The sequence below is a fragment of the Carassius gibelio genome, chromosome A1 (genome assembly GCF_023724105.1).
Source record: "Carassius gibelio isolate Cgi1373 ecotype wild population from Czech Republic chromosome A1, carGib1.2-hapl.c, whole genome shotgun sequence".
NCBI lineage: Eukaryota > Metazoa > Chordata > Actinopteri > Cypriniformes > Cyprinidae > Carassius > Carassius gibelio.
Genome location: NC_068371.1, coordinates 24,830,900 through 24,844,641, shown reverse-complemented (window position 1 = coordinate 24,844,641; position 13,742 = coordinate 24,830,900). Strand labels below are relative to the sequence as shown.

General features: G+C 37.4%; 1 protein-coding gene and 1 non-coding gene across 2 annotated transcripts in view; both read right to left on the bottom strand.

Moving 5' to 3' along the window:
- Nucleotides 1-3,971: 3,971 nt before the first annotated feature.
- trnas-aga (transfer RNA serine (anticodon AGA)) lies at nt 3,972-4,053 on the bottom strand. The gene has a single exon. It is a non-coding gene; the product is annotated as a tRNA-Ser (tRNA).
- An 802-nt stretch (nt 4,054-4,855) lies between these two features.
- LOC128016452 (polypeptide N-acetylgalactosaminyltransferase-like 6) overlaps nt 4,856-13,742 on the bottom strand; it is a 162,305-nt gene continuing 153,418 nt past the window's right edge. The window contains exons 11-13 of the mRNA XM_052600964.1: nt 7,747-7,863; nt 7,402-7,551; nt 4,856-5,663 (exon numbers count right to left, since the gene is read on the bottom strand). Coding sequence (XP_052456924.1) covers nt 5,496-5,663; nt 7,402-7,551; nt 7,747-7,863 — 435 coding nt within the window. The 3' untranslated portion in view covers nt 4,856-5,495. The remainder of the gene's footprint in view (nt 5,664-7,401; nt 7,552-7,746; nt 7,864-13,742) is intronic.

The window sequence follows — 13,742 nt, the reverse complement described above, 5'->3', positions numbered from 1 at the left end:
GCTGGTGTTGGTCCTGGTGCTGGTGTTTTTTGAAAACCAAAGTCACTGCACCCGTTTACCAATACATTTTGGAGCACTTCATGCTGCCCTCTGCTGACCAGCTTTTTGAAGATGCTGATTTCATTTTCCAGCAGGATTTGGCACCTACCCACTCAGTCAAAAGCACCAAAATAAATAAACATTGTGTTGGTGTGCTTGACTGGCCAGCAAACTCACCAGAGCTGAACCCCATAGATAATCTATGGGCTATTGTCAAGAGGAAGATGAGAAACAGGAGACCAAACAATGCAGATGAGCTTGAGCCCATTGTCAAATAAATCTGGACTTCATACATGATAGGAAATGTGTGCGTAGTTGTTGTAGGATGGAGTATGTTGTATAAAAAGCAACATACTCCACACTAACTACACACACATTTCCTAACTTATATCTATGAAAGACCATCAAACCAGTAGGTATGGGGCAGGGCCAGCCGGGTGCTTCTCCTCTCTTTTGCAGCCAGCCTCCAGGAGACTTAGGTCTCTGCAGAGCAAAAGTGGGTGTTTATGACTTTGTGGGTGTTTTCAAACTGCTGGGTGTTTCTAAATCATGCAATCAAAATTATCCCCCTTACCTAACCCCATCCCTGAACCTACTGTCACTATGAAGTCAGCCAATCAGGCATCATGGGCTAAAAACACCCTGATCTGGTAACTTTCCTGTAGAGACCTATACTTTGCTTCTTGAGAGAGCGGGAGGAAGGTTGACGCTGTTGCATACCTTACTTTTCAATAGTGTTTGGATTCTGGCTATGCTTCTGATATAAGTCTATAAGTCTTTTCATAACATATTTTTCACATTTTCAACACAGATTTTTGCTGGTCCCCTAAGTAATATGTGTAACAAATGCATTTTTAAAACAGATAATTCTATATTTTCCCTCATTTATCATGTCACGTAGGCCTAAAATATTAACGAGCTGTCATGTTTGAAATGTTGACTAGTGTCTATGTGTATACACATTTACATGTGAATTTACAATTAAAGATTTCAAGAAAATTCATAAAATAACAAAATATTAATTTAATCACTCTCTCTATGTGTGTGTATAAATGTATGTATTCAATGCTTAAAAAAATAATAATTACATGCTAAATTGGAAATTGTTTGACAAGAGCAGTTCTCTCTCCTGAAAGTTTCAGGAGTCACTTACTATTACTCATTGCTATGAAAACCAGAGACATTGCACCAAACACACCTCCTGAAACCAGGACATCTGGTCGCCTTTCCCTAATTTGCAACGTCATACAACTGTCTGATAGAATCTTAATAAGGTGTTTTCCCCTTCTACTATTAGGCTGCAGTCTAAACTCACAACTGCTAAATGAATCTGGGAGTGTCTTCATTGTCTGTATGTTATGTGTTCTGAATGCATTCATCACAAACGGTTAAAGGGTTAGTTTACCCAAAAATTGAAATTTAGACTTTGTTTTACTCACCCTCGAGACATCCTATCCTTTACAGCACTTCTGTAAAGGGCTTTTATTGTCCAGAAAAGTGCTATACAAATGTAAGGAATTATTATAAAATATTAATATGATTTTTGGCATTATATTAAAAATTGCCCTGGCAAATCCAAGCTCTATCATTGCAGTCAGCGGGTGTTGCGATTGAAAATCAGTTGTGGACAGTAAATGAGTAGTTTTACTTCGTTTCTGTGCTTAAGTATATTTTTCAAGTATCTCATCTGTACTTTACTGGAGTAGTTTTATTTTTAGTAACTTTTAATTTTACTTTACTACATTCCATAGCATAAGATATCACTACATATCATAAAACATATTGTTACTCCTTATATTATATAATGTGCTCCGACATGTATAAGCAGTGTCTGATTCAAGAACAAACTTTTTTAAATCGGTTCGCAAATGGTAACAAACAATTCATTTACAAGTCAAGTCGAGTCACTTTTATTTATATAGCGCTTTAAACAAAATACATTGCGTCAAAGCAACTGAACAACATTCATTAGGAAAACAGTGTTAATAATGCAAAATGACAGTTAAAGGCAGTTCATCATTGAATTCAGTTATGTCATCTCTGTTCAGTTTAAATAGTGTCTGTGCATTTATTTGCAATCAAGTCGACGATATCGCTGTAGATGAAGTGACCCCAACTAAGCAAGCCAGAGGCGACAGCAGCAAGGAACCTAAACTCCATCTGTGACAGAATGGAGAAAAAAACCTTGGGAGAAAACAGTTCCTAACTGATGACGAAGAATTGACAGAGCAGCCATCAAGTCTTAGACAGTGTTCTAGGTTATTACATGAGTTTTCAGGTCCTATAATTAACACCTCTGTTTTTTCAGAATTTAGCAGTAAGAAATTACTTGTCATCCAGTTTTTATATCGACTATGCATTCCATTAGTTTTTCAAATTGTTGTATTTCACCAGGCCGAGAAGAAATATAGAGCTGAGTATCATCAGCATAACAGTGAAAGCTAACACCATGTTTCCTGATGATATCTCCCAAGGGTAACATATAAAGCGTGAAGAGTAGCATCCCTAGTACTGAGCCTTGAGGTACTCCATACTGCACTTGTGTGATCGATATGATATATCTTCATTCACTGCTATGAACTGATAGCAGTCATATAAGTACGATTTAAACCATGCTAATGCACTTCCATTTATGCCAACAAAGTGTTCAAGTCTATGCAAAAGAATGTTGTGGTCAATTGTGTCAAACGCAGCACTAAGATCCAATAAAACTAATAGAGAGATACAACCACGATCAGATGATAAGAGCAGGTCATTTGTAACTCTAAGGAGAGCAGTCTCAGTACTATGATAGGTCTAAATCCTGACTGGAAATCCTCACCTATACTATTTTTCTCTAAGAAGGAATATAATTGTGAGGATACCACCTTTTCTAGTATCTTGGACAGAAAAGGGAGTTTCGGGATTGGTCTATAATTAACTAGTTCTTTGGGGTCAAGTTGTGGTTTTTTGATGAGAGGCTTAATAACAGCCAGTTTGAAGGTTTTGGGGACATATCCTAATGACAATAAGGAGTTAATAATAGTCAGAAGAGGATCTATGACTTCTGGAAGCACCTCTTTTAGGAGCTTAGATGGTATAGGGTCTAACATACATGTTGTTGGTTTAGATGGTTTAACAAGTTTATACAATTCCTCCTCTCCTGTAGTAGAGAATGAGTGTAACTGTTCCTCAGGGGGTCTATAGTGCACTGTCTGGTGCAATACTGTAGCTGACGGCTGAATGGTTACAATTTTATCTCTAATAGTATCGATTTTAGAAGTAAAGTAGTTCATAAAGTCACAGATCAGATATACAGATCAGAATGATCCGATTGCAGCTGTTCGCTAGTCGACAACTCACTAATTCAAATAACCATTTAGTACGAGTTTCCAGTGAATTGAATTCACAAGTAAGAACCCACCCTGCGTTTCAATGTTCATATCCATATAAATAGTATGTGAGATTAGTAGAATAGTATGCTGAAAAGAGTATAACAAAAGTCCCCGGATGGTCTATTATTTCAGGTCGATTTTTGAAGTGTGGATCTGTGCACACTAATAATGGCTAAAATTTCATCTGGAACAGCAATGTGAACTTTTATAAACATACATCACACATAAATCATCATTTTAAATGCATCATAATGCAGAAAATATGAGTAGAGTTCTCCACATGAAAGACCTGCGACTGGCAGATCAACGAGCTACTCCTTGAGGCAGCGTTTTTGTTTTATTTATTTAATAATATGAATATTTGTTATATATAAATATTATTATGTTATAATATAAATGTTATATAACCTTAATGAAATATAACCTGGTAAACATTAAATTTCTACCTGTCCGTCGGTCGCGTATATCCGCCATGTTTGTAGTTTTTAAACACATTTTATGGGCGTTTATAGTTTGTAGTTCTCCATTCTCAAACCTTTCCTGGAGAAAAAAAAGAGTCGTTGTCGGCAGGATTCGAACCTGCGCGGGGAGACCCCAATGGATTTCTAGTCCATCGCCTTAACCACTCGGCCACGACAACTACGTCACCATATTTTCTAATGAAAATATATAAATGTAAAACAACAGGAGAACAATTCACATAGCACAAATCTTTGTGAAATACACTGAATTTGTAACGTTAAACATGATTGTAACGTTAAACTTGATAAATCACTTGCCGTACGATAAGAACACATTTGTAAGAGTTAAGCTCCCCCCAGTGTTCAAGAATGGAAACACATCTCATATTTACAGACGGTGTCAAAACTCAATTCCTGGAGGGCTGGAGCCCTCTAGCGCTTGTTTCAAGATAAGTCATTGTGGTTTTATCATGCCCATATGTTTCCCCAACAAAGAGAAAAAAACATGATTTTAATTTAATAATTTAAAAATAAATTAAAAAAAAAAGAAAAAAAAAAACCTTTACCTGTAGCCTACATATTTGCAGGTCATTGATGTTATAGAAATATACAAATTAAAATTATCTGCTATGTAATTAGCCAGTGTTCAAATTGAGTTGGTAAGACAGGCTACCAAATACCATAAAAACAACAACTTCTACCTTGCAGGTATGGCATTTATAATGTTAATTGGTGCTGTCACTAAAATCTCATTAACATGTAAGTAAAAAAAAAAAATCAGTTAGCAAAAGATATACAGACCAGGTTTTGTTATCAGCTAGTGAAATGTCAGAACTTAACGAGTGACTCGAGGTTCAGTGAATTCAAAGGTGAAATAATAAAGCACGAGTGATAGCGAACACGAAAATGGCTCAACACCAGAGGGAGCCAAACCACCATTTATCAGCATAACAAAGACACCACACAGGCAAGAGACACATATCCACTCATTTTCTGCTTTATTTATAGACGAGAAACTCTGTAACAAGATAGATTCCATTGAAAAAGTCAAAGATTTCATTTAATTAGGTCAACCCAATGCCTCGACCCAAGTGATACTCTAACAGGTACAAGAGCTCAATATACATAACTTAAATCTGGAGAAGGCACCAAATAAATTCAAATAAATATACAGTCAAAACGATCCCAGAGAAAAATAAATAGTGTTACAAAAATAAATAAATAAAAAAGGAATAATACAAATCCCCCATGCAATCTTCAAGGACCGATACAGAACATTCTTTCACTGGACTCTTTCACTTCCAAAGTCCTAAAGCTGCACTGTTTTTTAATGTATAGGGAGCAACTTGGGGCCCAAGTTAGACCCCTGCTAGAGAGTCCAGGCTGTTTGTATTCTCCTCGACCAGCAAGGTGCTCAATTGTGGATGTGTTTCCACCAGCCTTCGTGTCACTCTGTGTTTCTTGGCCCCTCTTTCAAGAGCCTGCACTTTCTCAGTCTGCTGCAGAACCTTGAGAGGAACCCAGAGCCAGACATTAAGAACATCCAGGCCCACATTTAGGATTGTGGGAGGTGTGTGTATATGTGGAAGCCAGATGATCGGCTTGACCACAACCCCAGGTCCTATGAGCTGGCGCCGCTGTTGAATTTGTCCAGAACGGTGGTGTTGACTTTCTGGAAGATCCACTGTTGTGTTTCAGACTCGGGGTCGCACTTGTTCATGAAAATCCGCTTATCGCCTGGGCTACAGTCCATGCAACCGTTGCTCACCAGGTGGTACAAAGACTTATCCTGTAGCAAAAAGAAGAGATGGAGAGAGAGAGAGAAATAAAAAAATAAAAATAAACAAGAAACACGTTCACCGTGACTCTGGTGGAGGTCTAATCCTGCTTTATCTCCCACTTGCCATCAATCAGATTACAGGGGTGCAACTGAAGAACTAAACACAGAATACGCTAATCAAAAAAAGCTGACTTCCATTTCATGACTTAAGTTTGGAAGTGCAATGTGAGAATTTGATAAATGATGGATGGGAGAGGAGGGAGGTAGAGAGAAAAAGGTGAAAGGTAAATAAAAGTGAAAGAACGGGGGAGTGCTTCAACATCAATATCCTATCAAAAGGTGGAAGACAACAAAGAAACTTTCCACTTGAAAGCATTCTCCACAGCACACAGGGCATGCATATTTTTTATGCTAGAAACTACTGAGTATGCCAAACAGAGCTGGTGAAAAATAGAGGATGTGTCCCTTGGGGAGTGATCAAGCTGAGTAGAGGAGGGACATGCCTTCGGGCTTTCGGCTCCAGTTCTGTGCCGCTCTCCCCTGGGTTGATTTACTGTTCACTGTGCCTCAGGCAGCTCCACTGCCAGGTACCACATCTTCCTTTCAACTGTATATTTCCTCTTTCTATAGCGCTGTCATTGACCTATCCTGCAATGACGGTGATTTCTTTGCTTGGCACCTTAAAGCTCTTATGAGAGAGGGAATATCTCAGTTTAGGCTCGTTCTACCTCGCTTAAGGGCTAGAAAAACTGAACTTCTGTATTAGGCTCCGGCGTTAGTGATGGGGCCCAGAGCAGTAGACATTAGTCCACAGGGGCTTCTGTTACAAGGTGAACACTCTGTCCTATCGCTGCTCTGGTGCTGTAGATATACTTTACTGACCTCCTAAAGAAGATGTGGATTGGGAATATGGAGGAAGACAGGTGTGGCTTTTCCTTAGAGATGGTATATGAAAATGTATGAAGCTATAAGAAAATGTAACACCTGGCGTGAAACATTACTCTTGTAGACTCTATTGGATTTTATTTCAATAGCACAAACCCCTTTTTATTCCAGCCAGTTATCTTTATTATATTTATATTGTTCTTAAAAAAATATTGTGACTATTGAACTTTACATTACTTTTATATAATATTATATGTTTAAAGGCACACACACACACACACACACACACACACACACACACACATATATATATATATATATATATATATATATATATAGTTATGTATATTGATCTTAAGGCTTATACAATCATTTAAAGGTAAAGGTAAATTTAAAGGTTTGTATTTATTTATATTAATCTAAAATCCTATGCATCAATGCATACATGCAAACATATATTACATTAATGTAAACCAATAATGATCTAAAAAAAAATTACAAGAACTTTTAAAATATTCTATTGTAATATGATATTTATTTATTAATTTATTGAAGTTTCGTAATAGAGTTTTTCTTTGTTTCTTTCATTTTTTCTGAGAACACAGAAAGGTTTCTTTTTGCTGACAGAGCGTGTAGTTTCTGCATCCACCAGCAGGGGCTTCACAGGGTCATGCTGACTAGACAGACCTTGACCCCATGCCTGTAAATCTATGCAAAGGCAAGTTTTGAAGAAACTACTTGAAAGAAGTTAAAACAAGATATTTGTATGTTTATGGTTTTAGTCACTACGTACAGTTATTCTCATCGATTGGTGTTATATCATAAGAATGAGTAGCTATGTTCACATTTTTGACTGCATTACCTTCCTGTAGCTCCAGTGCTGGTTGCCTTTCATACCATGACAGTCATACAGGGTGATGGGGCTATTCTGACTAATAGCATCGAAGCAGAATTTTCTGGTGTGCAGGGGGTCCCCAGGCCTGATGTCCTCTCTCCAGCCAAACGTGAAAATCTAACCACCACAGGGAACAGCGATTCTCTTAATTTCAAGGAGATTATCACAGAATGAGCTCCATGTCATGCTATCATGGCTTCAAAGTTTTTATCGTTGCTTAAGAAACTACATGAACACTTAATGCTGTTCACACCATTCACACAAAGAAGTGCTCAGCAATGCAGGATGGTGTACAGAATAGTAGCCTCATACCTGCTCGTGTGCCCATGTCCGCTCCGCACCCTCTTTCAGACAAGTGTCCAGACGCAGCTCTGTGCCCGTAGAGCCATGTTTAGAGTCAATGCACAAACCAGATGCTGCATTACGGATCTATGGACACAGAAAAAGATTAGCTGAATGCCTCCCATCACTTGCACAAGGATTTAACAAGGTTAGCTTTAGCATGGTCACTGTATCGAACAAAGTTCAAGAACAAGGAATTGGAGATTAAAAAGTTTGTAAGACAAATCTGTACTGTAATATACACATAAGCACTGTTTCAAAACCTAGTGAGCTGCCTCACAATCTGTACTGTCTACATAGGCAGCTGAAGGTAGCATCCTAACAGACATGGAAATCATGGTTTTGGACACAGCTAGGAACTCGTCCATACAAATAGCGCTCCACACATAAAATGGTTTAACTGATGTCAAAGTGGGAAGAATACTTTAATACACATAATACTACTACTTTTTTTCAGTTTATAAATATTGTATGTTTATTGCATAATTTATTAGTACTGAATAAATTATACATGGGTTCAACAATTAGGAATGTTCTGCCCTGCCAAACTATGCCCACCACCACCACCACAAAAAACAAACAAACAAACAAAAAACAAACAAACAACAACAACAACAAAAAAAGTGCCAGAAATATTTAGATTTTTCCTAAATAATAATCAATATTATTATTAAATAAATAAACAAATTAATTAAATTATTATTATTATTATTATTATTATTATTATTAATAATAATAATAACATTATTATTATTATTATTAATAATAACATTATTATTATTATTATTATCATCATCATCATCATCATTATTATTATTTTTATACATAATATAAGTCCACGATATACTTTTGCTAAAAATAATGGCACATTATCATTATTGGTTACTAATTTATTTTTTCCAGTTATTCATGTTTACTAATTTTGGTCTTTATTGCAATTTCAACAAAACCTCAATATCATATACTATACTATACTATACTATACTATACTATACTATACTATACTATACCACATGTTCTACTGGAACAAATATTATATTAGCAAAATTTTATCAATATTCTCTATAAACAAATGTTGCCTGAGATTTAACAGTTCTGTGAATATTAAAATGTCTAAAATTATGCATATTAATGAATTGAGAATGTCAAAAGCATGTGTAAATTTTTTTTTTTTTTTTTTTTTTACTAAATATTTACACAAGGTATGTGCTTTACATTACTTAGATGTGATAGAGTACTTCCTGACAATAACAATCACCTCTACGGTGCTCTTGAAATGTGGATTCAAGGTATAGTTTCTTCCACAAGGTTCTTCAGGTTCACTTCTTCCACAACTGTGCAGTGCGGTACAATATGACCCCTGATCTCCAATCTTTTCAAGTGCTAAATCGGCCTATTTAAATAATGATTCATTCAAAATACATCTTTTCACAAAGACGTGTGCACTTTCCCCACTGCATGAACTCCAGAGAGTTCCGCTGCCCTTTGTCCTTATATTGGTCTCCTTTTTTCAATTTTTGATTGGCTGTCCAGGTCAACTAATTTTCTTTAAGGCATTCAGGTGAACCGACTGTTGTCACAGAGCAGCTCAATAATGCATGAGCGGCTGGAGCCACTGCCTCCTGAGCAGACATAGAATAGTCGGCAGCAGTTTCTAGGCCAATTCTGCTCACTTATTCACCTCACTAGGGAGACATGAGAGGACCAGGTCCTGGGGCAAGGTCACACGTACAGATAGACACGCACACACACACACACACAAAAGGAGACCTAACAAAAAGGATGAACTCTGGTGGAACATATTATTCCGTGCAGTTTAGTGCATGAACAATGCATAAGCTTCCACTGCTGAAATTATATACTGCATACCAAGGCCATAAGAGCAAACAGATTACAGTGTGTTTGTTGGAGCCCACTTTCTCAAATATGTTTTTCTCACGCTTATGAGTCTTGAACGATTGAGGTGAGGGATTTAGGGTTTTTGAGCTCTTGGGAAGGCATGACTGTTGAAAGTAATTGGAAATCAGTTAGTAGGCACCACAAATCAACATGAAGTTCTGGTCCAAGCGTTCTGCTCTGTGAATGCATGACTTAAAGCTTTTCTTGTTGGCGACTATAGATGCATTTGCTTTTGCTCGCTGTCAGAAAGCCCAAAATTCACTCTAAAAGTTTGAATGAGTTTAAACCAAAGCTGAAAACCAATACAATCAGAGTGATTTCTACAGCAGATTGACACAACAAGCTTTGGTCAATGTGTGGCATCAGAATTAAATGTCCTAACCCTTGTGTTGGTCTTCATTACAGGTCAGCTCAACACTTTACAGCGTATTATTTACGGGAAAGGAAATAGTGCATCCGATTTGGGCTGTGATTTCTTTTCGAATGAGCTGGATTGGAGAATCGAGCAAGGACAAGTCTGACAAATGGAACAAAATGAAAGCAAAAAGCAAGGTCACACCAAGCGGTGCCTTGCCAGTTTATTCTTAAATGCTTATTTTTGTCCCTGAGTTTATAAAAAGAAAACATGTTTAATTCATTTTCTTGTCTATTAGCAGCCTCTCGCTCTCTTTTGGACCTTCCTTGCGCCTGCCGTCAAGTGATGTTTCCAGGATGAATTATTTGACTTGTTCAACATGGTAACAAAGACATGCATTAGAACCTAATTTACTGCTGGATTCAAGCAATTTACAACCAAACCCCATTTCTGTGAGGTCAGAGCAGCTATGAATGTGTTCCAATATGTTTTAAGAACCTCAGCAGGAGGTTGTGCTGATTAGAAAGAAACAGCAAGAACATTTCCTCTTGCATCATTTTAAGTGCTGCTAAAGTCAAATCATCAGCACATACTACATTTTCATGGTTTAACACTTTTTTTGTGGGCCACAAAATAAGAAAAATTACTTACATTTTTATTTAAGATATATTTACACCACAAAGTAAAGCAAGAATATAAATTAAAACATAGGAGGCTACGCTAGAAGAGTGCATGTAATGACAAACACTTCAGAGGTAAATAAGTAGCAGAATCAGACCAAATCAGCATGAGTCTCTCCTCTCTTCCTCCTCTCAAGCCATAGGAAACCTAACGAGTGCATTTACACCATAACAGCCTTTGGCAGCAATGGCTATGAGCATAAAAGTGGCTGAAAAGTCTGCTGATTGCATTATTTAGAGTATTTGGGTGTATTGAAGAGGCAAAGAAACAGCTGTGGGGGAGAGAGAGAGTATATATGCATGCAGGTGGGCGAGTGCCATATGGCTGGCAGCCTGCTTACCCATTTTGCTGCCCTGTCAGCTGGAGGTCATGCTGACCGTGACCCCTGTCCTTTCCTGAAACTGCCTACAAGGACCCGTTTCATTCCTTAGCTACCCCTCTCTTGTTTTCTGTCATGGCCTGTGGGGTTGGCTTCCAAAGTCTAATGAGGCTCTTTTATTGAACAATACATCAGGCGCTGTGACAGGAGGCTGCACGAGTAGACCAGCTAGAGAGCAAGCCATATGAAACGATCAGCCTGACCATCAAATTACTATCATTTCACCTCAGGAAAGAAGATATTTACCATGCATAAAATTTCCCTTAAGCAGGTTCCCCAGCCGCACTCCAACAGCCTTTCCTTTTTACTATATTTATATCGCTAATGCAGAAAGAGCCAGTAAGTGAAACGGACAGCATGTTGTCGGCTAATGGACATTTTTGGGCTGCCTCCCTCCACGCAAACATTTGAAACCAAAAGGCAGTTTCCATTACTACCTCAGTGTAATGGATGGATATGCTTTATGGTAAGCATCAGCCGTCCAATTAATTGGGATGGGAAATTAATTACATTTTTAAATTATTACTTGCCATTTCTGACACTTCACGACAGGGAATTGAAAAAAGAGGAGATGGTGTTCCCCAGGGGCATTCATTAAGACATGATGTCTGTGAGGTACATCATTCAGCAGTGATTAAAAAGGCCCATCAAAATGCACAAGATGGGAATCAGTCCATGCATATTAAATACCCCCCACTATAACAGACATGGCAGAACTGCAGATGGAGGGAATTGGCAGGCCCGTCTCTCCACATGTGTTCCCAAGAACCGCTGTTCTGGCACAGGAAACCCACATGATAATGAATGACCTGAATAGCCTGTCTGCCTGTATCAGCTTGAGTAATAAATGTATTACGCATGTTATGTGTATTTATGGATTAGGAAGCAGTGATGCAAACAATGTTTACGATGTGATGTCGCTGTGTATTAGACAGTGCGGGTTTAGGTGAGAACCAGCCGCCTGCTTGTCTCCTGTGAAAAATATATCTCACCAGGCAGTGCTTCTCATAAATCAATGAACATTTCTGCATAAACTCTGTCATATACACACACATGCCTCTACCTGTCTATGCTCTGTCTCACACAGGATAAGAAGAGTTTGGTTCCAAAACGCGATGTAGTTTCTGCCAAAATCAGTATTGTATCTGGTCGGTACTGGAAAGCAAACATTTAATTACGCAAAATGCGATATTCGCAGTTGTTAGGTCATGTTTTCTCCCTTTTTTCCCAAAACGCAACAAATGCCAGTCTCCCTTTTTTGCAGAACGCGATATATCAGCTCAACCAATCACAGCACACCATTCCACACATTGTAAATAGTAAAAACCAATCACAGCACACCATTCCATGCACACTAAACAGTAATGGCGGTGCTTTGAATACACCCGGCATCTTAGTTTTCCTCATCTACTTTGTACTTTGCTCGACAGACAAGGGCTGCATGATAAATTGCATGTGATTGTCATGCACATCTCGTCAGTAAAGCCGGTTCTGTGATTAATAGTACTGGTAAATCTCCATCACGTGCTTTCAGATGGAAATTATTCAGATGCATTTACTACACAGAGCTGTAGTTGAGTGACAATATACACTACATTGCGTTCATTAGATGAATCACATTCGATTTATTGATTAGCTTGTCAATGTTAGTGTTTTTATTAATGCCATTTATGTTTTTGTTAATACAGCACATAGCTCTAGTCAACTACATGAATGTAACATGGCAATGATGAGTGCACTTTTAGATGTTGAATTTAAGGGAAATGTCATTTTGGAATCTCTGTGGTCTAATGTGATGTTGTTCATGTTCTTGTTAATGATACAATTTTATTGCTGTAATTAGTTCATAGCATTAACAAGATGACCCGTTAAATTCAATTTGGAAGCGATGACTGATAAATGTATTTTTAGTCCAGTGCCTGTATATAAGATTAGTAGTGAAAGGCTTTCATATGTGGGTCAACTTACTATGTTGTGTATTTTCATCAGTTTCAATATGAAAAATAACTTTGGAATTGAGTCAATAGATTTATTGCATTTTGAGAAGTAAAAAATATCAAGGATTTATTGCATTTTGGGGAAAAAAAATTATACAGTTTTATAATAAATCTTTGAAAACAAAACCTGGATTTTAATAACCCAAAGATGCTATGTGAAAGTTTGAAACAAAAAGTAGTGGTTTTCATCCTGCCACATTCTTGGTAAAGAAAACATATTTTTACTCAAATTAATCTAAATGGATTTATTGCATTTTGGAACCAAACTCTTCATATATTGACGATTTTGTCATTTTTAGTGCAAAACTCAAACCAAGTAAAAATTATGCACCCACTTATGGGGGAACAAAGCGACATGAGGTAAAACAAAAAAGGCAGCAGGGTTACTCCTCTATATTGCTTTATTGTTAACTGTGGTGGCACAGGCTATTGGTTTCTCTTTTGTCTCTCTCTCTGTACAGTATACTGTATACACCACTGTTTTTATTCAAATTGCTTTGTTGTATAACTGCACTGATATCTTTAAATTCACAGCAACTTATATTCATGCCATTTTATGTTTCAATTCAACATTTGTACTTTTTGTAGCTAATCCAACTGAAATTCCAAATTATGAAATTAACGACTGAAAGCTAGTAATTAAATTCTGCAGTTG